The 25,695-nt window shown below is 46.1% G+C and overlaps 1 protein-coding gene across 1 annotated transcript; it reads left to right on the forward strand.

Moving 5' to 3' along the window:
- The first annotated feature begins 979 nt into the window (after positions 1–979).
- Phyh (phytanoyl-CoA 2-hydroxylase) lies at positions 980–21,980 on the forward strand. Its single transcript, XM_050150469.1, has 9 exons — positions 980–1,130; positions 4,808–4,866; positions 6,772–6,882; positions 8,183–8,351; positions 9,181–9,262; positions 11,474–11,655; positions 16,735–16,884; positions 19,015–19,149; positions 21,543–21,980. The coding sequence occupies exons 1-9, from the start codon at positions 1,008–1,010 to the stop codon at positions 21,594–21,596; spliced, it is 1,065 nt and encodes a 354-aa protein (XP_050006426.1). The 5' UTR covers positions 980–1,007; the 3' UTR covers positions 21,597–21,980.
- Positions 21,981–25,695: the final 3,715 nt, after the last annotated feature.

Here is a 25,695-nt window from a genome sequence, read left to right on the forward strand (position 1 = left end):
AACATGCTTATGAAGAAGCAATCTATAAGGAACGCTCTACACTAAAGAAATCAGACAGATTGACATTATGAGTAGTGGGTGAATTTCAAAGAGATTTTTAGAAAAAGAGTTTTTAGCTAGGTAAGATATTTTATGTAATAGTGGGGCTGTAGTAGCAGAGGCAGACGGATCTCAGTGAGATTGAGGCCAGCCTGGTCTACAAAGTGCCAGGACGGCTAGGAATGTTACACAGAGAAACCCTGTCTCAAAAAAAAAAAAAAAAAAAAAAAAAAAAAAAAAAAAAANAAAAAAAAAAAAAAAAAAAAAAAAAAAAAAAAAAAAAAAAAAAAACCATTAAGTATTATACTGTACTAGTAGGAGCTGGTGAAATAACACGGCGGTTTAAGGGAACTTGCCCAATAAGCCCGACCACCGAAGTTCTGTCTCCTTCCACGTGGTGGAAGGAAGAGAATCAAGTTCCGCACAGATTGTTCTCTGATCTCCACAAACAAGGATGCAAATACACACACATAAATAAATGTAACAATAGTTTACTAGACTGCGTGGATCGGACTTCTGGGAGTATTTATTCCACACACTCTTAAAAATTAACGGCCAAACTTTCTAATATCTGAGTATGAATTCACACTCAGTTAAATGTCTCTTTTGAATAGCACAGATTGTTTTTAATTTTTATTGGTTCGTTGTGAGAGGAATAGTCACATAAAGTGGTTGTTCATAGATTAAAACTACGAATCTTGAAGTGTGATTTAGAACTGCCTCGGGTCGTCGGGAGACCTCGCCCCAATCGCTAGAATCTCCGTGTTTCGGTGCCGCAGGGAGAATCCTTGCAGATTAGAACAAAACCGCGGTGGCCCCGAGTGTGGACTCCCAGATAGTCTAGGGAATCTCCTTTGACCCCAGCACCCTCCCTTCTAGGAGGGCGCCCGAGGTGGGAGGTGTCGCTGCGTCCAGCCCTCGCCGGGCCACCCCTCCCCCGCCCCCAGGAGGCGGGGCCTTGCGACCTGATGATAAGTGAGGCCCAGGCCCCGCAGCTTCTACTGGTGACCTCCACCATGGACTTTCAGCGAGCTGGACTCCGGCTGCAGGTTGTTCTGGGACACCTCAACCGACCCTCGGCCCCGGCGATTGTATCCTTTGGGCTGCCGGGTGGGACGGGAGAGGGTGTCAGGCTGGAAAGAGCGTCTCCACCCTGGTGGTGGCTCCCAGGGCGCCGGAGAGCCACTGCGCCGGCGGCTCTTCTCGGTTCCCCCTGGGGAAGCGGGGAGGAGGCTGCATTCCCGTGTTCGGTGACGTCCTCCCCTCTTCCCCCCATCCCCAGAGGACCTTGTCCTGGCGGCCGGTGTGTGAGACTTTGCCGGGCCTGGGTGACTGGTGCGCGTCCTCGCCTGCTTAGCGCCGTGGTGGTTTCTTGCTTTGTGTAAAGCGAGAGGTGTAAAACTAGAGGTGGCGACGTCATCACAAAGAGGACTTTGCCATTTTCAGCTGCCTTGGCATTTTTCTGCCCTGTATTTCCCTACACCTAGAAATGCCGAGGACAGTTGCACTGTAAACAGAGGTGCTGAGCTGCTTGGCTGACGAAGGCTGGCAGAGGCAGGGATCGTCAGCGGTCACCAGGGGGCACCAGTCGTCAAAAAGAGAAGGAGAGGGCGTGCCGGACTCGGCCCGGCAGGTAGAAACCCCTCTCACCTGCCCCGTTTCCGCAGAGCTGTGAGCTCCTGCAGGGTCCTAGTGCTGCAGGTCTCCGGAGTTCTGCACTGGTCCCCATAGTCCTCTCGACTTGCCTAGTTCCTTGGTCTTAAGAAATGAGGGCTTAAGGGGATGTGTGAGGAAGGCAGAGAGATGCAGAAAGAGACCAGGAGTTCAGTCGATAAAGGGCTGGCTCAGCCAAATTCAGGGTTCTCGCCGTGGAAGCTGCTAAAATTAACTGCCTGGGATTTCCCCATAGGCAACCAGATTACACCAGTTCTGATTTCTTTCCTTCGGGACCGGGCATCTCGGAGAGAGGTCATGATAGCTGTTAATTTGACCTTCGCTAATTGCTGGGTGGCTGGGATTACAAGCAGCAGTGTGCCAGGCCTGTCGCAAGTTTAAACTCTTGCCTGCAGGTTGGTAAAGACAGGCAGTAATTTCACATGATGCTGATGTAACCTCTCTTTACACTGAGAAACTGGTGGGGAGAGTAGACATCCCGAGCACGGGCACTGACTGGAAGCAGTTGTTAGACCTGCGCGTTATGTGGGGGTGGAATGCCACAGTCTATCTCTGTGTAGTGTTGGCTGTCCTGGAACTCACTCTGTAGACAGGCTGGCCTCAGACCCAGAGATCCACCTGCCTCCGCCTCCCGAGTGCTGGGATTTAAGGAGTGCGCCACCACCCCCAAGCTCACAGTCTATTTCTTCTCGGCAATTGGTTGTAGGCTAAAGTTTGAGAACTTCAGATATACTGGCATTAGATATATTTGAACTATAATTGGTGCCATCTCTTGCTACTCTTTTGGGGTTTTTGGTTGTTTGTTTTGAGACAGGATTTTACTATGTAGCTTTGGCTGGCTGGAACTTGCTATATAGACTCCATTGGCCTAGAACTCACAGAGACCCACCTGCCTATACCTCTCAAGGGCTGGGATTAAAGGTGTGAGCCACCAAGCTCGGCTAGGTACTAAACTTTTAACTTGAGTCGGTTTTCAATTTAATTAGACAGATATGGCTAGTAGCTGGTCTTAGATATTGGACAGTGCTGGCCAAGAACCATAGTCAATATATTACTTACATGGACTTCTGGAAATTGTGGCACTTTCTCCCCAGCCTTAATTTGCTTCTAAGAAGTATGGATTAGGGAAAACGTATATTCTGTATTTATATACTTGGGATTAAACTTTTTGCGTCCACTTTTCACTTAGTGTTCCATTATACAGTGCAGCATCATTAAACATTTCTCCGAGAACAAGAACCAAACTGCAGAAACAGTGGCGAGGGGCCAAGAGACTGGGCTGGAGAGATGACGCAGTGGTTAAGAACACTGACTACTCTTCCTGATGGACCTGGGATTAGCTCCCAGCACCCACAGTGGCAGCTCACAGTGGTCTGTAAATTTGGTCCTAGGGGACCTGACACCCTCACACAGACATACTTGCAGGCAAAATACCAATGCACATAAAATAAAGATAATTTTAAAAAAGAAAAAAAATTAGACCTTTAATTCTGACAGAAGCCAGCACCTGTTAACTCTATGTCAAAAAGCCCTAAAGTCAAAAGGGGGGGGGGGGGCTAACAAGCAATCCAGGCACGGCAATGCATACTTATCATCCCAGTATCTGGGAGGTTAAGGCAGGAAGGAGGCTAAGGCCAGCTGACTATAAATCAACTTCCTGCTTCAATAAATGAACAAAAGTAAATGATAAACATGTTTATGGGAAGTGACACTGGGGGTTGTTGGCTTGAGACAGGGTCTCACTACGCACCCTTGACTGACCTAAAACTCACTATGTAGACCAAACTGGTCTCAAACTCCTAAAAACCCACCTGCCTCTGCCTCCGCCTCCCATGTGCTGGGATTGAAGATGCGTGCCCTCCTGTCGGGGTAGAAGTGACATTCTGAGAGCAGCCTTACATGCTAAAGGAGAAAAAAGGCTGTCACTAATCTGTAGACCCCGAGTGAAGTAAGAGTTTATGGACGAATTTGTAGCCTTTTGTATTTAAAAATTTACTCGACTGTTCAGTGTAGTTGGTTGTTTTTGCTCTTTTCCTCTTTTGGCTTTTTGGGGGTCCCACCACCCAGCTCCCAAATAAATCACACACAGAGGCTTATTCTTATTTATGAATGCCTGACCTTAGCCTGGCTTGTTTTTTTTTTTCTCTCCCCCCCCCCCACAAGAGAGTGCCAGATCCACCGTGTGGGAGCTGGGAATCGAGCTCGGGCCCTCTGGAAGGAGGGAAGGAAGGACAATCAGGCGATGAGTGCTCCTAACCGCTGAGCCATCTCTCCGGACGGTGACTGGCTTGTTTTTTTTGCCAGCTTTTCTTAAATTATCCCACCCATCTTTGGCCTCAGGACTTTTATCTTTCTCTGTTCCTGTGTACCTTTACTTTCCTTCTTACTCTGCTTCTGGCTGTATGGTTGTGCCTGGGTGCCTGGGTGCCTGGGTGCCTGGGTGCCTGGGTGCCTGGGTGCCTGGGTGCCTGGGTGCCTGGGTGCCTGGGTGCCTGGCCCCTGAATCTTTCTCCTTCCTCTCCCCTTCTCAGAACCTTTTTTCCAGATTTTCTCTTCATATTGATCCCCTCTGCCTGCCAGCCCCCCCCCCCATTCCTCTCTCCTGCCTCGCTATTGGCCGTTCAGCGCCTCATTAGACCAGCAGGTGTTTTAGACAGGCACAGTAACACAGCTCCACAGAGTTAAACAAATGCAACATAAACAAAAGTAGCCCACCTTAAGATAATGATATTCTACCACAGTTCAGCTCATACTTTTTGTGCCCTAATGACCGCCGAACTCTTAACAGTTTAGACTGAGGTCACAATAGGCAAGTACCTAAGCCCCCACCTCTCTCCTGACTCCTGCAGTGTGACCTTGAGGGTTTATTTGCTCGGTAGTTAGTGGAAGGAAATCCTGGGAATGGCTCTGAGGGAAGCTACAGGTAGAGACAGGGGTAGTGATGTGGCTGAGCTGGTCAGACTTCCTTTCTTCAGGCCCCACTGGAGGCTGTGGGGACAGGGACAGGATGAGGACAAGTACTGCCTGTCCAGGAACAGGCGGCTAGGGTTAGGCACTGTGCTTGGCTCCTTTCTTTTCCTTAATCCTTACTTAGGTGGCTCACCCTGTATCAGCGGCAGCCTCCCCCGCCCGTTGCTATCCTCAACAGTTCCGGTAAGGAGATCTCATCTTGACCTATAACTATGCTCTGCACTCATTCTGTCTAGTTTTATGATAACTTGACCTAAGATACTCATCTAAGAAGCTCAGTTGAGTAATGGCTCCGTAAGTTGGGCTGTTAGCAAGCCTGTAGGGTATTGTGTTAATTAGTGATTGATGGGTGAAGGGCCACCCCCGGTTTCTGTAAGAAAGTCTGCTGAGTAAGCCATGCTGAGCAAGCCATCACAAGCAGCACCTCTCCATGGTCTCTGCTTCTGCCTTCAGGTTCCTGTCCTGCTTGGCTTTCTGCCCTGAGTTCCTTCCACGATGAACAGTGATGTGGAAGTGTAAACCAAATACACCCTTTCCTCCCCAAGTTGCTTTTGGTCATGGTGTTTCAGCTCAGCAGTAGTAACCCTGACTAGGACAGTGGTAGCTGGGATAGAAGGTCCTCCTTACAGCCAGGTAACAGGCAGCACCTGCCTCATTAGAACTCACTATAGAAACACGTGGCTTTCAAGAAGCATTCTAAATGGTACATCTTCAGGGAACTTTGGAGAGCCCAACTTAAATTTTCTTTGTGTATTCTAAAAAAATAGAAAATACATAATCTAACCCCTGAAAAATACAAGCACTGTATGTCACATTTAATTTAGCTTCTATTTTTTTTATTGACACATTGGCTGGCATTTTGAGTGTGTGTGTGTGTAAGGTTATTTATTTAATTTCTTTCTTTTGGGTTTTCAAGACAGAGTTTCTCTGTGTAACAGCCCTGGCTGTCCTGGAACTCACTTTGTAGACCAGGCTGGCCTTGAACTCACAGAGATCTGTCTGCCTCTGCCTCCCAAGTGCTGGGATTAAAGACGTGCACCACTGCCTGGCCATAGGTTATTTATTTTTGGGAAGCAAGGTCTCACCGGGTAGGTCTTGAGCTTAAGATCCTCCTGCCTCAGCCTCTTGAGTAGGTGAGATTACTATAACCAGAACCTGGCGTATGTAGTGCCTTGTTTTAAAAGGGGAAGTCCAGCCCTCGTAAACATCATACATATAGCCACAGTGCCAACCTTGATGGGTGGTCTGGTTGATCTGGGTTTGTAAACTTATGGCCTGTGTATATGGGAGTTTTGTTACTTTGGTTGCTTCTGAGACTGTGCTGACTAGACAGTTTAAAATGTATGGCCTGGGTGTGGCGGTACATGCGTGGAATCCCAGACTTTACAAAAGCCAGCCTGTGCTGCAAAGTGAGCCCCTGTCCTAAGGTATATGTACTTTAGTGTATCGATCCTCCGTTTGAAAGACAATTCTTATTAGCTTTAGGAAAAACTTAATATTCAGAATTTTGAACTATTACTGTAAGGCAACCATTGTTTGAAAACAAAATTTCTTTCAACTGCTCTGCCACTGAGTGACATTTCCATGGCCCCTCATCTTCTTTCTCCCCCTTTCTTTCTCTGTGTGTTGTTTTATATGGCTTTAATCATATTCTATTATGACAAGTGTGTCCACATTATTCTGCCATTCATTTTTAGCATCTATTGCATGGATATAATTCCTTGGTTAATATTTTTTCCAGTAATACTCATTTTTTTTTGGTGACCATATGTAATGTTTTGGACTAACACTCTAACCTTTTCTAGGTTACTTTGTTAAAGCCATATAAACAGAAATATTGAATTTAAAAGTATGACTGTAGGCTGGGTGTGGTGGCACACACCCTTGGTCCCAGTACTCAGGAGGCAGAGACAGGCAGATCTCTGTGAGTTCAAGGTAGCCTGATGTATCTACACCAAGTTCCAGGCTAGTCAGAGCTACATAGTGAGACCCTGTCTCCCCCCTGTGAATGTATTTCAGGTCACTGGTATACCATTAGCATGTAATTTAAAGTGGGAGCTTACTTGGATATTTTTTCTTCTTTCTTAGGTATACTTTGGATAATAATGTCCTAAGCCTGGAGCAGAGACAATTTTATGAAGAAAATGGATTTCTTGTCATTAAAAAGCTGGTATCTGATGAGGATATTGAACGTTTTCGGTATAATGCTGCTATTTATGATTTTACCAAAAAAAAAAAAAACATGTATTACATGAATGTGATGGTAACACAAGTTAGATTCAGGTTTGTTTGCGAGAGGAGTGTGTCTGGGAATTGATGGGTGTTAGTGTCACCTCACACTAGTGGAGGTCAGAGGACCACCCAGCTGTCGGTTCTCTCCTTCCGCCTTTGTCTGCCATTACATATTCACTGGCCTGTGAGCTTCCATAATTCTCCTGCCTCTGAGCTCAGAAGCAACCCAGGGAATACAGCTCCACACTACCGCGTCTGTCTTCGTGTGGTTTCTAGAGGGTCAAACTCACATTTGTTCAGGTGTTTTACTCATTGATTCCCCTCCCCAGCCACGAGCAGATACTTTTTAAAGATGTCATCTGTTTGAGAGACTTTAGAAGTATGAGACCCGGAGCCAGGCTCACTGGCTTGAGTCTTAGTCCTACCCCTAACGTGATACATTCTGTGGCAACATGTGTATGCCTTGGTATCCCCATTTTTAAAGTGGGGTATTTTGATCCTACTGGTGTCTTGGTGCTGTTGGTGGAACCAAATGAGGTAAAGTAGATGGAGGGCACTGGGACCAGGGCTTGGCACTCCAGAGTTGCTACACGGAGTTTGCTTTTCAGATATGTTTCCATTAGGGATGCTCAACCTGTAACAGCAAGTAGATTTCATCACCGAATCTGAAACCCCCTGGGTGATGACGTGGTGCAGTAGCTGCCAGATCCCACGTGCGGCCTCTTGTGCAAGGTCAAAGTCAAAACGCCGATACACGAGAAATAGGACACAAAATGCCCGTAGGCCTGGGTGTAAATTGTGGTGGGAACACAAGTGAATTGAGTGCACAGACCCGGATTCCAGCTCCAGGATATCACAAGTAGTTTTTAAAAATCTGAAATCCAAAACACTTTGTTCTCAAGCATTTCAGGTAAGGAAGGGATGCGCCACCTCGGTTACTACAATGTCACTGTATCAAGAAACACTCCCCAGGCTAGGGGGATGGCTCAGTAGGTAAAGACCCGAGCTCTGAAAAGCCAGGAATGGTAGCACTGTAGGGGGAGCACTCAGTGGCCAGGCAGTGCGTGCATGCACACACACAGTTTCCCTGCTGTCTGCTGTGGGTGGGGTATTTTGAGGTAACGGTTCCAGGTAGAAGGTATTATCAATGAGCATTATTCTGCTAGACCAGAGAGGTTGTCCCAGAGTCTGCAAACCTCTCAGCAGGGCGGGGTAGGCAGGTGCTTGGAGTCCACGTAATGACATTCTTTTTAAATTTCATTTCTAGAGCGGAGTTTGAACGGATCTGCAGGAAGGAGGTGGACACACCAGGGATGACAGTGATGCGGGATGTGGCCATTGCAAAACTGAACTGTGAACTAAGTGAGAAGGTGGTTTCAAAGGTCCAGGATTTCCAAGAAAACAAGGAGCTCTTTAGATACAGCTCCCTCCCCGAGGTGAGAGCCCGGCCTGCTTTCCCGCCTAGTGGCCAGTCTACAAGTCTGCCTCCAATGTCTTCTCGTCAAGCACTTGCCCCTTACCTGTCGGCCTCATACCTGGTCTGCCTCTACCCAGCCCCTGTCTACAGAGGGTGCTGGAGCTATGCTCTTCAGTGAAGGTGATTCTGCCCCACACTGGCGACTGACAACATCTGGAGACATGGACAGTTGTCATGATTGGGGTGGGGCGAGCTAATGGCTTCTACTGAGTAGCGGTCACTGATGCTGCTAATGGGACCAGAGATTCGATAATGCACAGAGGAGTCCCCAACTGTGTTGTGTTTTGTTGTGAAAAACAAGAGACCTCATCTAAGACTCCATAACCAGAATAGCAACAGCTAAAAAGCCATTATTTGTTAATTAACTAATTAATTGTTATGACTCTGGTCAGTAGAGGTATGAGATTAGGGTGTGTGTGTGTGTGTGTGTGTGTGTGTGTTGCTGATCCAGCTCAGGGCCTTGTATACCCTAGTCAGGTTGTTGCCCCCCTTTCAGGTTCTAGAATATCTAGAGCGCTTCACTGGACCCAGTATGTGGCCACGCACACAATGCTGATAGACCCCTGAGCTGCCAGCCCGGCATTTCTGTTGGCAATTTTGTTGTTGTTGTTGTTGTTGTTGTTTTAGACGGAGTCTTGCTCTGTCTAAAACTGACTCTGAAACTCAGGATCTCCCTGCCTCAGCCTTCTCTGCCATCTTGGTTCTTCTGTAGATCATTGTATGCTGTATCACTTGCTTGAACTTGAGGTTTCCTATGAAGTTATTTTTTTACTGCTTTTTTCCCTTAGGTTCTGAAATATGTGGAGTGTTTCACTGGACCCAATATCATGGCAGTGCACACAATGCTGATAAACAAGCCTTCAGATACTGGTAAAGCACTCTTCTTTGTCAGGGGCACACCAAAGTACTGCTAGATAAAGTATGTAAAGTTGATGTTCAAACCCAGGTGATGTGTATACCTATCAAACTTTAGATGAGGGAGTGTGTAACCTTTTATTAACTCTTAAAACAATTGTTATTAAACAACGCTGAAGAGTGATGGTGATTTCAGATAGTGACTCAACAGAGCTGCGCTCAGCAAGCAATGATTTGTATGTCATAAACTCCTAGTCAATGTGTCTAAGCCTTTTCCTTCTTCTAGACAGGGCTTCCCTGTGTAGCCCTGACTATCCTGGAACTCACTCTTTAGACCAGGGTGGCCTTGAACTCCAAGATCCACCTGCCTGCTGATCCTCCTGAGCGCTGGGATTAAAGGCATGTGCCACTACTGCCCAGCATGCCTAAACTTATTTTAAACTGTACGCATAGGTATGCTCGTGTGTGTCCAGGTGCTCGCACATGTGCGTGTGCTTATGTGCACGCGGCTGTTTGCATGTTGACAGTCTTCGTGTCCTCATGAATCCTGTCCATCTCCCTTCAGTGTCTTTCACTAGCCTGGGGCTCCCAAATTAGGCTAGGCTAGATGGTCAGCGCTCACTGGGGAGCCTCCTGTTTCTGCCTCCACAGTGCTGAGAGTATGAGTATGCACTCTCATGCCTGGCACTTTTACAGGGTTCTGTCTTAGTGAGGGTTCCTGTTGCTGTGATGAAACACCATGACCAAAGAAACATGGGGAGGAAAGGGTTTGTTTGGCTTCCACTTCCACATCACAGTTCATTATCACAGGATATCAGGACAGGAGCTCAAGCAGGCAGGAACTGCAAGAGCTGATGCAGAGGCCATGGAGGGGTGCTGCTTACTGGCTTGCTCCTCATGGCTTGCTCAGCCTGCATTTTAATAAACCCGAGGACCACCAGCCTGGAGGATTGCACCACCCACAATGGGCTGGGCTCTCTCCTATCAACCCCTAATTGAGAAAAGACCCTCTAGTCAGGTCTTACGGAGGCATTTTCTCAATCGAGGTTCCCTCCTTTCAGATGACTCTAGCTTGTGTCAAGTTGACATAAAACTAGGCCAGCACAGTGTTGAGGATTGAACTCGGGTCCTCATGCTTACAAGGCGAGTACTCTACCAACTAAGCTATCGATAGCTCTCAGACGCTCTTAGCCATGACAGCATGGACTCTGTATTCCTGACCTGAAAACATGATTATGAATACCAAAATTGAAACTATTATTTTTAAATCGCTCTTGAGTCCTTGAGACATCTTGTGCTTGTCCACATGTATATTCAAAGAATTCACTATGCCAGAAATAGAATCCAAGTGTCTGTATATTAATAACTAGCCCCAGAAAGTCTACTGTTGCAGGCTCTTCAGCCATACTGAGAAATCCTTCTGCAGCAGCAGAAATCAGCATGAGAGCTGTTTGCCCTTCCCATTCTCCCTGTGTGACATGACCAAAGCATATAACATCACCATGTTTTTTTCCTCCAAGAGTCTGGGAACTTGGTTAGGGAACCAAGGCCCAAGGGCAAAGCCATGGAAAGTGGCCATGTATTCTGTGGCAATAACTGGATACATGTCTGTCTCCCCGCCAACGACAGCTTCTGAGAGAGCCTTCCAGCCTCTTCAAGGGGAACTGGAGCTTGGCTCCACAGAATTCCCCCCAGTTGCATTAATCCAACTGTAGTAAGCTCCTTATTGAATGCTGCTGCCCCTGTGAAAACCCCAAGCAACAAAGGGGTGAAGTGTAGCAGAGATAATGAGGTGTGCATGCTGGAAGGATTGCTAACCAGCCCTCCAGAGATTGGGGGGCCTCACCGATGCTTCAGTTGGTTGCTTATCTCTTAAGACTGACTTCCTATGGCATTGTCTCATATGTTTGGGTTTGGTTTTTTGAGACAGGGTTTCTCTGTAGTGCTGCCTGTCCTGGAACTTGGTCTGTAGACCAGGCTGGCCTCGAACTCATAGAGATCCATCTGTCTCTGCCTCCTGAATGCTGGAATTATAGGTGTGCACCATCACGGCCCAGACATTTATTTGGTTCTGGTAGGTAGGTCAGTGTTCCAGGTTTTTAGACAAATGACAAAATTCCAAGACTTCAGAGTTTTTGTTTTTTGGGTTTTTTGTTTTGTTTCTGTATATTTGTTTTTGTTTTTGTTTTTGTTTTGTTTTGTTTTTGACAATGGGTTCTGTTGCAGGCAAGAAGACATCCCGGCACCCCTTGCATCAGGATCTACATTATTTCCCCTTCCGCCCCAGCGATCGCATTGTTTGTGCCTGGACCGCCATGGAGCACATTGACAGAAACAACGGTTGTCTGGTAGTGCTCCCCGGCACCCACAAAGGCCCTCTGAAGCCACATGGTTACCCCAAATGGGAGGTAGGGCTGCATAACTGCTGCTTCGGGGTGTGTGTGTGTGTGTGTGTGTGTGTGTGTGTGTGTGTATGAAAGACGTGTGTGCACATGCTGGCCAGAGGGCAGCCTTGGGTGTCATTTCTCAGGCACCTTCTATCTGTTGCTGGTTTTATTCGAGACAGGTTTCTCTGTAACTTTGGAACCTGTCCTTGAACTAGCTCTTGTAGACGAGGCTGGCCTTGAACTCACAGAGATCCACCTCCCTCTGCCTCCCTAGTGCTGGGACTAAAGGCATGTACCACCAGTGTCTGGTCTTCTGTTTTTTAAAGCAGGTCTCTCACCAGGTAGGCTAGCCTGGTTGGCCAGTGAGCCCCAGGATCCACCAATCTCTTCCTCCACAGCGCTGGGATTAAGTGAACACGCACACACCCGGGCTTCCCTTTCTTTTTATCATGTGTTCTGAGGACCAAGCTTGGGTCCTCATGCTGGACCAGCTGTCTCCTCAGCCCAGTGGCTGAGTCTTTCCAGAACCTTTTTGCTGTTTCTGTTTCTATCTGTTAGCATGAGGATCCTGGGAAGGAGACTGTGTTTACTTTCAGAGCAAATATTGTCTTGAGCTATATATACAGTTAGAACCAGAGCAAAATTGAGGACGTCAGGTAAAATAGCCAATGACAACTATCCTTTCAACACGTGTTTGAAAGCCAAGCCAATGTGGGGGACTTGGGTCCCTGCTACATAAATTCTGTCACAAAAACCAGTCATAAACATTTTAGCCCCAGACACGTGATAAATGACAAATTAGTCTTACCAACTGATAATGGATCTCAGAGTGAAGAAGAGGGCCAGACTGTTACCTGCAATTGCAAAGACCAACAGAGACTAGAGCAGTGGTTCTCGACCTGTGGGTTGCGACCACTTAGGGGGGTCAGATACCCTTTTACATTGGGAAACACAGACATTTGCATTATTATTCATAACAGTAGCAAAATAACAGTTATGAAGTAACAATGAAAATAATATTATGGTGGGGGAGGCCACAACATGAGGAGCTGTGTTAAAGGTTGCAGCATTAGCAAGGTTGAGAAAACTAACTGGTGACTGAGTTGAGTATTGAAGGGCACGGTAGAGAAATTCCTTCTAGAAAAGAGGCATGGAGGTCAAGGGCAAGCACGGGCATGCTAAGGAGCAAGAAGAGCTGGGCACTCATGATGAAGATGGGTTGGGGCTTCAGGGACATTGAAAAGATTAGCAGAGGGAAAAACAGCCTGGAAGGACCAGGTTAGAGAAGACATTCACTCTGGCTCTAGTTTGCTTGGGGCGCCTGGACTTTCCCTTTTGTAGGCAGTTGACAAAGCTTTCATGTAAAGAAAGTTTATTATACTCTGTTTAGAGTATAATTGTCATACAACTAGCTGTACATATTTTTATTATATAATGTGATCATCTCTGGCATTCACGCACATTGGTTACCATACTCAAGAGAATCAAAGTCCCTTTAGCTTGGTGTGGTGGCACATGCCTATAATCCTAGCATTTAGGAAACTGAGGTGGGAGGATGGGAAGTTCCAGGATGGTCTAGGCAGCATTGTAAGAGCCTGACTCAAAAAAAAAAAAAAAAAAAAAAAAAAAAAAAAAAAAAAAAGAAGAAGGAAGGAAGGAAGGAAGGAAGGAAGGAAGGAAAAGAAAGCTCCTCCTCACCTCTTATCAAAAACAATCACTGAGCTGTTTTCCATTTTTACAGATTTGTCTGCATTTTGTTGTAATATTCACTCTTTTGTGTGGCTTCTTTTGCTTAGCATACTCGAGATTCGTTGATGTGGTGTATGTCTTGATAGCTCAGTTCTTTGCATTGCCAGGTTTTATTTTGTTGCTTGGTTACACCCTGTCTTCTTACCCATTCAGCTCTGGTTGTGGGGAGCTGTTCCGCATCTATGAATGAGGAGCTCGAACCAGTTCTTCAGGAACAGTTACTTTGGGATATGGTACAAGAGGCATTGGAATTTAGGAAGCCAGAGGCAGAGAAACAGGGGAGAAGTGCTCATTGCTTCAAATCTAAGGCCCAGAGATCCCCTGCGCTCTCAGATGAGGGTCAGGGTAAATAGCATATCAATGGTAAAAACAGGGAACTGAGGGCTGGAGAGATGGCTCAGAGGTTAAGAGCATTGCCTGCTCTTCCAAAGGTCCTGAGTTCGATTCCCAGCAACCACGTGGTGGCTCACAACCATCTGTAATGGGGTCTGGTGCCCTCTTCTGGCCTGCAGGCATACACACAGAATATTGTATACATAATAAATAAATAAATATTAAAAAAAGAAAACAGGGAACTGAGACTTTGGAGGAAATAGAGAGTTTGTCTTGGGACAAAAAGCTTGGAGAGCTTGCCTCAGGAAGTCAGTTTCTGGCTTTAATTTTTGGTGTGTGTGTGTATACACACAGCCCACTTGTGTGCACCGCAGCGCACATGAGGAGGCCAGAGGGCACCTTGCATGAATGTTCTCTTCTTCCACTTTGTAGGCCCTGGAGGTCAATCTTGGCAGCAACTACCTTTACCCACTAAGCCATCAAGCTAGCCTAGGATGGTAGCATTCTTAAAACAATTCTGTACTATGGGACATATTGTTATCATGTAAAAGCATTTCAGTCTGTTCATGATGGTAAACCTGAAATTGCGAAATTGATCAATTTAGGGCTAGGTGGAGGCAGAGAGATACGTAGGTGAAAGCACTTGATGTACCCGATTAATCCCTGAATTTCACGTGGTAGAGGAAGAGAAGTAAACCCCATAAGTTGTCTGTGACTTCCACACATGTTGTGACATGAACATCGCCTCCTCACACAGTGAATATATGTATATATAAGTATATATATATTCTTTTAAGATTAGGTACGGGTTGGTCTGTACCAGACATTTTCTTTCAGGTCACCAACCAGCTCCCAAATCATGATACAGAGATTTATTATTAGTTTTGACTGCTCAGCCGAGCTTAGCTTGTTTCTGGCTAGCTCTTTTAATTTGACCTGTTTATTTTTTGCCTCAGGGCTTATTACCTTTCTTCTATATATTTTACTTTCACTGCTTCCCTACGTCTGTTTGCCTGGCTTCTTGCCCTAGGCATGTCTCTTGTTCTCTCCTTCTTCTCTCTCATTCCTCTTGTTCTTTTTTCTTCTCGTCTAGATTTCTCCTATTTCTTCTCTCTGCCTGCCAACCCCACCTATCCTTTCTCCTGCCTAGCTACTGGTCATTCAGCTCCTTATTAGACCAATCAGGTGCCTTAGGCAGGCATGTGGAAATGAATACAACACATCTTTTCATAATTAAACAAATGCAGCTAAACAAAAGTAACACATCTGTCACACTTCAAGTAAGATTCCGCAGCATAAACAAATGTAAAACATCTTTGCCTAGTTAAAGTCATATTCTCCAATATAGGTCCAAGGCACAGGGCTGGACTCAGGCTGACTTAACCAAGGGAATGATCTGAAGGCTTTCCGAGCAGCAGCGTTTCCCGGCCAGCTTAGTTTAGATAAGGCCATACCTTGCTGGGAGAAAAGGGCCTGGGTTCAAATTGCAACAGTAGCCCATAGGAAAATGTTTGTTTCCCAAAAGGAATTTGGGATAGTCTTAGCAAGAATAGGATGCTGGGGCTGCGAAGACAGCCCAGTCAGTAAAATGCTTGCCTTGCAAACATGATTCCCAGAACTTAAAAAAAAAAGCTGAGCATGGTGGGCATGCTTGAAATCTCTGCTGAGGTGGAGATAGGCTGAATTCCATGCCAGTGAGAGAGATTGTCTCCAAAAACCAGCATAAGTTTTTTACTTCTCCTCCTGGATACTTTGAGGTAGAGATTTATGCAAGCAACTCCAATTAAACTCAGCAAGTCACACACAAAAGAAAGACTCAGTAAGTGCCCTAGTGCACTCTGGTGTGACATTGTCAAAGAACAACAACAAAAAAAAAAATGAAACAAAACATGTAAGGGAAAACTGATAGACAGTAGCTGAGGGGTGACGCCTTAGGCTGATCCCCACCTTTGTGCCTCCACCTCCCAAGTGCCGGGATTTTTCACTATTCTTGGCTTACTCTGGATGTGACATAAATGTTTTTGCACTCTCCCGCCCCACCAATTTGGGGAGAAGAATTAGCTTCCCCCAAGCTACTAAAGACAAGGGGAAGGAGGCCGAAACAGGAAAATCTGGATTAGGGGAATGCCATGCTAGGAAAGAACATTACTGATTCAGGCCGGACAAGCCTAAGACAAGTGTGGTTTGTCTGTTATATCAACCAGGGCTCTGTAGCAGAACTGAAGCCATAGACTGGATGGATATTTTATATATACATGTAATTTATCATATCAACTTACATTAAAATAGCAACAGTTGTCCTTTGAGGCTGGGTGCTTTGGCGGTCAAAACAGCCCCACAATGGCTGTCTCATGCTGGAGAGGCCAACAGTAGTTGCTGCGTTGTTGACCAGACTGAATGTCTTGGCAGTCTGAGTCTGGTGTCCAAAACTTAGCTGTTTTCTGGAGAGTCGCTGGTCCTTCGTCCACGACAGCAGCCTGGAAGCACTGGTTCTAATGTCAGCACAGGAGCAGCAGCAAGGCAAGGGAAGATAGAGAACAAAACACAGCTTGTCTGTTGGTCACCCCCCCTCCCCCCCCATATCGACTGCTCCCCTACCCTGGGAAGGTTTCCTAAATCAGTTAAGACAATCAGGACAATTCTCCAGCAAGGCTCCCTACCGCGGAGATTCTGAAAGGTGGCAAATTAACATTAAGACAAGCCTCCACTCACGTTAACCAGAAGAGGCAAAGCCGGGCTGAACCAGTTATAATTAATTAGCTGTAATTGCACGTGTGTGGACGCCAGAGGTCAGTTCTCACCTTCCTCCGTGGGTTGTGGGTGTCTGGGTGTCAGGTGCTTGTGGCAAGTACTTTTAACCAGCAGGCCATCTCACGGGGCCTAACGTGGGCCTTGTGAAATACAGATGTCTGGGAAGATTCTGTCTATTTAAAAAAAAAAGACAACAGCATTATGTTGTCTTGGAGGAAGTTCAAGGACTGGTGATGAAGTCTTGGTGTCTTCTCTTATGTGTTCTAGGGAGGGGTTAACAAAATGTACCACGGCATCCTGGACTACAAGCAGGACAACAACAGGGTGCACCTGGTGATGGAGAAGGGAGACACTGTTTTCTTTCATCCTCTGCTCATCCATGGATCTGGTCGGAACAAGACTCAAGGATTCCGCAAAGTATGTACTCAGATTGCTACATCTTCAAGATGAGCGGACTAGAGCAAAGATCTCAAGATACAGTAAGATAGCAAAGAAGGCAGGACTTTTCACTAAGGGGCCAGCTCCTTTACCAGGATATACATACATATTCACTCTGAGGCTGCTAACCCTGTGGACACTGAACCGTAACTGTTCATGGAATTACTTAAGAACAAAAGTGGCCTTTTCAGCACCCAGCGGCTGCTGAGGGTAAAAGCGAGGGCTTAATTACTACAATAGTATCATTTGGAATTCATTTTACTCATTCTAAGCACAACAGGAGGGAAGCTTGTAATACCTTTACTACTGAGGAAAAACAGTATTGATCCAAAACAATATTAAGTTCCGAACGGCACACTCAGAAAACAGACTCAGTAGGCACACCTTTTTTCACGCCTGAGCTTCAGACTGTTTACAACTTAATAGTTTGTTGCCGATGTTAAAAACTTCCCCACAAATGCCGCCACTTCTCACTTCCACAAGTCCAGTAGATCTGATGGCCCTGTGAGAGCGCACTTCCTCATGGGAACATCAGCGCTCCTTTGGGACTAAGTGGGACTTTCTGGCTCATCACATGGTTCCCACCCATTCTTCCTGGTTCTTTGAATCCCAAGACAAGGCACCAAACGTATCTTCCACTCACTTATACTCCCACAAGGTTCTCTGGAGCTTGGGATTAGACTGAGGGAGGTGGAGGCCCTGCCTCGGGACAAAATTTAAGGGACTGCCAAAAATTCAGTGGTCAAGCTAAATAATATTTTAATACATTAAAATTAAACAGCTGTGCCTCTTATTGTGTCAAAATTTAAAATGAGGCTGGTATGACCCACAGAGTTGTGCAAGTATGGGGTATAGGCATTGCAGTACAAATAATATAAGTTTTGATATATACTGAACTTGCCCTTTTCTATATTTTTCTGGTGTCTCAAATAATCTAGAAAATACCCACCATTGTTTCGTAATAAAATACATATGGAAAAGCACATTTTCCCTTTTGTCTTGGTCTCTGATGCTGCTTGGTCTAGCACACAGGTTTACATAGGTGGTGGAATTTGAGACACCACTGTAGAATTCAGTATTTGAGCAAAATAGACAGTTCTTATGATGGATGTGGTCACCTTTAGAAACGAACTAGTGACAGAAAGGAGGCATTTTAGTGACTGCTTTGCAAGCTGGATTTGTTACAAGTTTTTCTTGAATGGGTAGAAGAAAGCAGTTTCAGGCTTCCTTCAGGAGGAAGCAAGGTGGGTTCCCGGAGCTGACGTTCAATGCCCCTTCGGATTCAAGAGGGTGTGTGTTCTTCTTCTGGAGCTATTTTCAGTTGCCACGTCTATTTCCACTGAAATAACGACCACGCTCCAACTCAACTGGGTAACAGAGTTGGCTGAGAAGAGGGTGAAGTCTGGTGTGTGTCGCATACTTGTAATTGCAGCACTCGGGAGGCTGATTCTGGGGGATCACATGTTCTGAGAACTGGGGGACAGTTTATGCAACATGGCAAGTTCCAGGCCAGCTACACAGTGAACCATACCCCAAAAGAAAAAAAGATGAGAAATAGCAGCAGAATAGCATCCAGTTAAGGACTCGAGGATATGGGAAATTTTAATTACCCAAAAATATTGAAGATCTCTTAAGGGACTGGACTTCTTAAACATATCTTTAAAAAACAAGTATCACAGCTAATTAAAAAAAATCTTTTGTGGGCCAGTGAGATGGTTCAGCAAATCAAGGCTCTTACTCCCAAGCCTCATGAGCAGAGTTCGGTCCCTGGGAGTCGTGGGATAGGAGAGAACCAGCCCCAAAGCCTGTCCTCTAACCTCCGTGTAGGCATACACACATGCATGTGCACACGTGCACGTGCGCGCGCACACACACACACACACACTCTTTTAATTTCTTAAAAATCCTTTGTAATTTCTCAATTAGCCCTCAGCTATGGAGGAGGGGCTAACTATGCATGAGGAGACTGGTTTAGGATACGATAGGCCATCCTTCCAATTGAGAAATCAAATCCCAAGTGAAATACCTTTGTCTTAGGAGGACTAAGCTTGTTTTGGGGGCGTCCTGGGATTCATAGATCTTCATTGTCAGACTGTCCTTTCTGCACAGGCCATTTCCTGCCACTATGCCAGTTCTGACTGCCACTACATCAACATCAAGGGCACCAGTCAAGAAAACATTGAGGATGAAGTTAAAGAGTTGGCAGAGAGACGCTACGGAGTCGGTAGTGGCGCTGAACTTAAGGTATGTGCTGACACCCCAAAGGAAACACTGGGGTTCTCTCTCTTCGGATTAACTGAAAGCATGCAGCTTCTGTTTGGTGCTGTCTTCAGAGCTGTCGCTGGGCCCACCCAGAACGACAGGGCCTTAGCTATGGATGGTCAGTGTTGATGCTGATCAGCCGATCCCAGCGAGTGGGCACATTCCCCTTGGAAAGCTGGTTTTATTTTGTCATCGCAAATACAGGCTGGGGGCTAAAGAATACTGAGTTAGTGATAGTTAGTGCGCCGTAAGTCACACAAATGCCACGCCCCCATGCTGTCCCCAGTCATCTAGAGTATCGTGACCCTGCTTTAGAACCTGCAAAGGTGAGAATGTGCAATCTGTAATTACTAAAATCTCAATAAGGAAATCACATTGAGCTGGGCATTGATAGCATACACCTTTGATGCCGGCACTCGGGAGGCAGAGGCAGGTGGATCTCTGTGAGTCCAAAGCCCAGCCTGGTCTACAGAGTGAGTTCCAGGACAGCCAGGGCAAGCAAAAAAGGAAAGAAAGAAGACAGACAGACAGACAGACAAACAGGAAGAAAGAAAGAAAGAAAGAAAGAAAGAAAGAAAGAAAGAAAGAAAGAAAGAAAGGAAGGAAGGAAGGAAGGAAGGAAGAAATAACTTTGGATAATTAAAGCAAAAGTAGCCCTGAATGTGTCCCACATCTGAAAATGCTCTGATTTCATACTTGCAAGCCCTAAATTCTTCCCTTCCATCTCCCTCTGCCTCCCATGGGTCACTCAGACTTGGGTCTGACAAGAATGTCGTCAGCCCTCCCAGTGTGAGGTTCCACATTTATAGATTTGGTCAACTGAAATACTGGAAAATATTAAAAGTATTCAGGGTCTGGAGAAAGGCTCAGCAGTTAAGGGTGAGAACTGCTTTTGCAGAGAACCTAAGTTCAGCCCATTACGGGCTTCTAATGACCTCTGCCTGCAGTTTCAGGGGATCCAATCTCTCTGACCTTTGTAGGCACTGCACTCACATGCCCAGACACCTACATCCTTAAAATAAATCAAACCTTTAAAAACAGTATTTGAAAAGGACCACATGTAGACTGAACATCACCCCCTTCTTAAGCAGCAACACATCGATTTACATGACATTTCATTCTGTCAGGCAGTATGGGTAATCCAGAGATGGTATATGCTATATGGTAGGATGGATATGGGCTCTATTCAAATACTGTGCCATTTCATACAAGGGACTTAGAGTCCCATGGATTACAGTATCCAAGGTGAGTTCTGGATGGTACATCAGGCTTCAGGTTGGTCAAGGTTATGCTAAATGAAGCCTCAGATGTTGATGTTCATTACCCGGTAAGTTATAGTTTATCAGGTTTGTTTAGAAGAATGAAGCCAGCTCCTAGCATGTAATTTTTTTCTAAGAGATAAAAACACTTGTGTGTCATTTATGTCCCTCACTAAACTCCAATAGAGCAGTCAGAATAGCTTCATGCCATTTCCTAAATATGCTGAAGGTTGATCTAGTGGCAGAATTAGGTTTTAGAGCTGGACTAATTCATTCTTTCTATATACCTTATGACTTGCTCAAAAAATAATGAATCAGAAAATATAAATTGTATTATTAGAAGCTAGCTCTTATAATTGCAGTACTCAGGAGGTTAAGGCAGGAAGACTTTGCCTGTGCTACATGGTGGGTTCTAGGCTGACTCGGGCTGCAGGGTAAGACTCTGTGTCAAAAATAAAAACTGCGCCAGCAAGATGACTCAGAAAGTAAAGGTGATTCCTCCAAGCCTGAGGGCCTGAGTTCACCTCCTGCCACCCACGCGGTAGAAGACGAGAACCAGTTCCCACCAGTTGTCTTCTGCCCCCAACCTGTACTCTAACTCACACTCTCGCGTGCACATGCGCATGCACACACACACACGCAAGTGCAAATAAATACATAAGTAAAATGTAATAAAAAACAACAATAATAAAAACAAAGGGAGTGGAACAAAGTTTAAAACAAACTAGTAATCCATGGCATCTTTTCCACTATTATAATCTAATCTTGAGTAGAATTTTCAATACTTCAGGCAGATAATGTCAAGGACCAGCAGAAAGACAGTGAACAGTTTTTTTTACCATGACCAAGTCTTGCATGGACCTGGTTGCAGCATCTGCCATTAGCACCTGTGTCAAATTAGTCCAGTTAGCTGGGAACCTATGGACCTAGTGTAGTTAGCACTATTTCAGATACTGGTAGGTGGGGTGACTGGAGTCCCAGAATATGTTCTGTTTACTAATCAATATAACTATTAATATTTTCCCTGTTTAGTCATTTGTAGAGAGTTGAACCCTCTTCTTCGCGGAGAGTAGGCCAATGGAAGTGTTTCACACACTTTATTTGATATTGTTTCAGGATATTTGGATGTTTCGAAGCCGATCTGTGAAAGGAGAAAGAATAAACCTTTGAAATAGCGCTTCAAGAGTGAGGTATGGCCGTGCGTGCCTATGATCTTAACATTCAAGAGAGAAGGCAGGAGCATCGAGAGTTCGAGTACAGCCTGGACTACATAGCAAGATACTGTCTCCTCCCCTTTCCCCCATAAAAAGAAAAAGAATTATCACTTCATTGTAATTCTTTTTAAGGAAACATCAAAGCAAGACCTCTAAGGAAAATGTTTTCTTATTGAGATGATGATATCTTTCCTACCACCTGTTTACAGAATCAAGACACTCATCCTGGGGACTTAACCGCCCAGATTTAATTATGTGATGCTGTTGCTTAATCGAGTGAAATTACTGTTTTAAGAAAAAACTAATTTGGGGTATAACTAATAAAGGTGACCGAGTATAATTGAAGTGTTTTCAGTTATTTTCTTTCATTCCACAGACACTTTACCCAAGCAGAAATGATTTCTTGGGAGTTCAGGCTACATCCGGTTGTATATCTCTCCCCTCATGAGCCCACCCCCTACCAGTTTCACGTCCTGAGAGGCTTGTGTTCTATCTAGAACACACATAGTGAACATTCACAGTGACCAACGGGCAAAGGAGGGCAGCGTGGAGTCTACAAAGGTTGAGCCTGGGTTTCTGACAAATGCTTCCTTGCAAGGCTTCAACCCAACACCTTCCATGAAACACAGACTAGTCATCTCCCGTGGTTTCCTTTGGTGCTGAGCAGTGAAGACAAGAGTGCCCTGTCTGTGTTTGCTGTTGGGCAGGACAGCTGAAACCCTTCAACCGTATGAGGGAACCCTCCCTCTCACACACAGGCCTTTTGATTCTATTAGCATTGGAGTATGGACTCAGGGAGACTCTTGCAATCTATTTCCACACCAGCTGGAGGCAGCAGGGAGGTGCGTGCCGTAGTTTTCAAAGTTCTAGTTAGGGCTTTGGTGGGAAAAAAATAGCAGGTTCCTTTCTGGATGTTTTGTCGAGCACCAGTTTTCCTGAATTCGCTGGTTGGTTCTTTATCAAGACAAATCCCCCCTTTAAGGCCACCTTCAGTGAACCCAGAACTTTGGGCATGCTAGGCAAGTGCCCTTCATTTTTATTTATTTTAGACAGGCCTTGCTGAGTTTCCCAGAAGGCTTGGAACCGCGTAGCCCAGGCTGGCCTTGAACTTGAAATCCTCACACTTGCAGGGCGGCTTTACCCAGCAAGCCGCCTCCCGGCCCCACACCTGCTTTGTTCTTATTTATTATTTATTATGCCTTACTTTCTGGCACCGTGAGTGCCTCCTGCTACTGCTCTGGGCTCTACCGTCCAATCAGCCACTTACTTCTACAAAGAGCCTCGGCTCCTTCTGGCCAATGGTATTAGAACCAAGAATCTAGGGGCAGGGTCTAGGTGCTGGGTGCCCGATCTGGGTGTGGGTGCTCCTAGTGCTCCGTGCTCACACTCTTCTGTGACAATTGTGCACGTCAATGCTTTGACTCCCCTGCCGCAGTACCACTGGAGGGTGACAGACACCTGGTCTCAGAGTGCCAGATCTAAATGTTTCTGTCTGTTCTTAGAGAGCCCCCCCAGTACCATCTGGTCCCCGAGATTGTCAGACTTTTATCTGTTCTCCTTGAAGGTGGTCATTTTCTGGAACATGCTGTGCGGGATGGAGATGAAGGAACAGAACCTTTGCATTTGCTTGATTCCAATTGAACTACACGGATGTGTGACCTATTTGGAAACTAGAATGCACTGTAAACTGAAGCAATGCATAGGCAGAAAGGGACAGTGACCAGCTCTCAGAAATGTAAGCAAAAGCGGCAGCCCAGGAGGTCCTTCTGCCTTAGGTAAAACATCTGTAGCTCTCAAGAGCCGGAGAGTTGGGATTCTCAGCTTTGCTGGCCAGGCGCCTCTGCTTCGGTTGACTCAGCCCTGCCGTTGGAACAGGTAGGTGTCCAGAGACAACAGGACTAAAGGAGTGTGGTCGGGAACCAAGGGCACTATTTGCAAAAACAGCCAGCCTGCCAGATTTGTCCGCAGGCCATAGCTTGCCTATTCAGTTCTAATGAAAGTACAAATTCAGTAAGCAAATGAAGACTCTGTGTCCTGGCAAGACACACCCACCACCGGTGGTACTTCCAGGGGCTGCACAGCCACTTCTTCAGGGGCTGTGGGAAGAATGGACTGACGCCATCTTCCCTTTTCCCAAAAACAGTCTATCTACCTGTGTGTGGCACACTGTGGCTCTTTTCCCCACTAATGTGGCCGATTTTTACTCTAGGTAAACTTGGCATAACATTAAAGTTCACACACTGGAGGGGACAAAGGGAGACAAGAGAGGACAATGAGGTAGTGCAAATATGATCAAAGTACATTATACAATGCCTGCAAATGCACAACCAAGTCTACTCTTTTTATTTGTTTATTTATTTATTTTTGTTTTTTTGAGGCAGGGTTTAGCTGTGTAACAGAGCCCTGGCTGTTCTGGAACTTGATTTGTAGACCAGGCTGGCTTTGAACTCACAGAAATCTGCCTGCCTCTGCCTCCCAAGTGCTGGGATTAAAGGCGTGGCCACTACACCCAGCCAAACCTACTATTTTGTACAATTAATACACACCAACAAAAAAGGCTCATCCCTGGGAGTCTTGAAGTGTCACTCATAACCCATAAAGGACCTGCTCTCAGGCGTGCTGGGAGATGGCCAGACACCCCTCAACTTCCAACGGGATCCAACAGTCAGAGCAGAAACTGACTGACCAGGAGAAAACTGTGAGAGCAGGATGTCAGAGGTACAAGGAGGCCATACAGTGGGCCAAACAGGGACAGGATGGGTTGGTGGCTGGAGGGGTGGATGTGATGGCCACTCCCTATCCCACACCTGGGATCCTGGCTTCGGAGTCAAAGTCCTAGGGGTAAGTTCTACTGGGAGGATGTGAGCCACATGCTGCCTACGGGTCGCTGAAGAGTAGGGGTAGTGGTGAGGGGGTCTTTTTCTTTCTTTAAGACAAGTTCTCATATATTCCAGGACGGCTTTGAACTTGTTATCACCTTGAACCTGTGATCCTCGAGTCTCCCCTCTCCGGTGCTGCGATTGCAGCTCTGTGGTGCTGGGGTTAGAACCCAGGGCTTCCTGAATGCTAGATAAGCCCTCTACCAACTGTCTTACAGCCGAGCTCAGTTCTTCCTTTTCTGTGACCCAAGATGCCATCATCTCTCTCAAGAACATACATGGAAGAATAAAGACTGAGCCAGAGCAAGGTCGCATTAAGAAGAAGAGGACTACCAAGCATGGCACCCGCCGTTGCAATACTCACAGGATGTTCAGCCCCACAGCTGAGCTTCACAGCTGGTCTGCATGGAACCCCATCCTGAGCATGCTGAAGGCAAGCACACAGGTCTGTCTGAGAGCCAGTGAGTCTCCCTAAGCAGAGACCTCTCTCTCTCTCTACCCTCTCTCAGATTCCATGTCTTCCTAGTGGCACAGTCCGGTCACCTGGCATTAGGTTAACCTCTGGGACCCAGCTTGTGACCACAACTTTGTGAATAAAAGTTTAAAACTGGGAAAGAAAAGGCCAGAGAGCCCTGCACAGATAAGGGCCAGTTGTTTTGTATTAAGCGTGTGCGCATATTTTAGATCTTGATACAGAGTGGATTTCTTACTGTTGTGTGCTGCAATTTAAAAAAGCAGCGCAAGAGAGAAAGACTCCATGCGACAGAGTTCAAGTGGAGGGCTAAAAAGAGGGAAGGGGAAGGGGGAGACCGGCTTCTAGGGACAGTGGCAGCAGAAAAGAGAGGCGGGTGTGTGTGTGTGTGTGTGTGTGTGTGTGTGTGTGTCAGACAGAGAAAGAGAGAGAAAGAGAAAGTGAGAGGTTGGGTAGGGCCCTTTTAAAAGGGAACTAGTCAATGTGCACAGGAGGTTCCCTTAGTGGCCTCAGCTGAGGATGTATCCTGTCAGGACCCCAAGGGTAGGCCAGGACAGGTGCCTGAAAACTAACACCCCCCCTTTTATTTACTATAAGAAGGTGAGGAGTTAGACAGGGGTAGTAGGTGAGGCGGGGATGAGGACACCATGTTCTCCAGACTACTTCTTGCTGACCTGGGGGTGCATCGTTCATCTTTGGGAGAC

Source organism: Alexandromys fortis, unplaced genomic scaffold, assembly GCF_014885135.2.
Source record: "Alexandromys fortis isolate MF-2015 unplaced genomic scaffold, M_Fortis_MF-2015_v1.1 scaffold_69, whole genome shotgun sequence".
NCBI classification, from domain to species: domain Eukaryota; kingdom Metazoa; phylum Chordata; class Mammalia; order Rodentia; family Cricetidae; genus Alexandromys; species Alexandromys fortis.

What these genes read in the sequence shown, in the direction of transcription:
- Phyh (XM_050150469.1), top strand. Translation starts at nt 1,008, where the DNA reads ATGATAAGTGAGGCCCAGGCCCCGCAGCTTCTACTGGTGACCTCCACC. An exon ending in AAACAAGCCTTCAGATACTG is followed by an intron (nt 9,263 to 11,473) that starts GTAAAGCACTCT and finishes GTTCTGTTGCAG; the next exon opens with GCAAGAAGACATCCCGGCAC. An exon ending in ATGGTTACCCCAAATGGGAG is followed by an intron (nt 11,656 to 16,734) that starts GTAGGGCTGCAT and finishes TATGTGTTCTAG; the next exon opens with GGAGGGGTTAACAAAATGTA.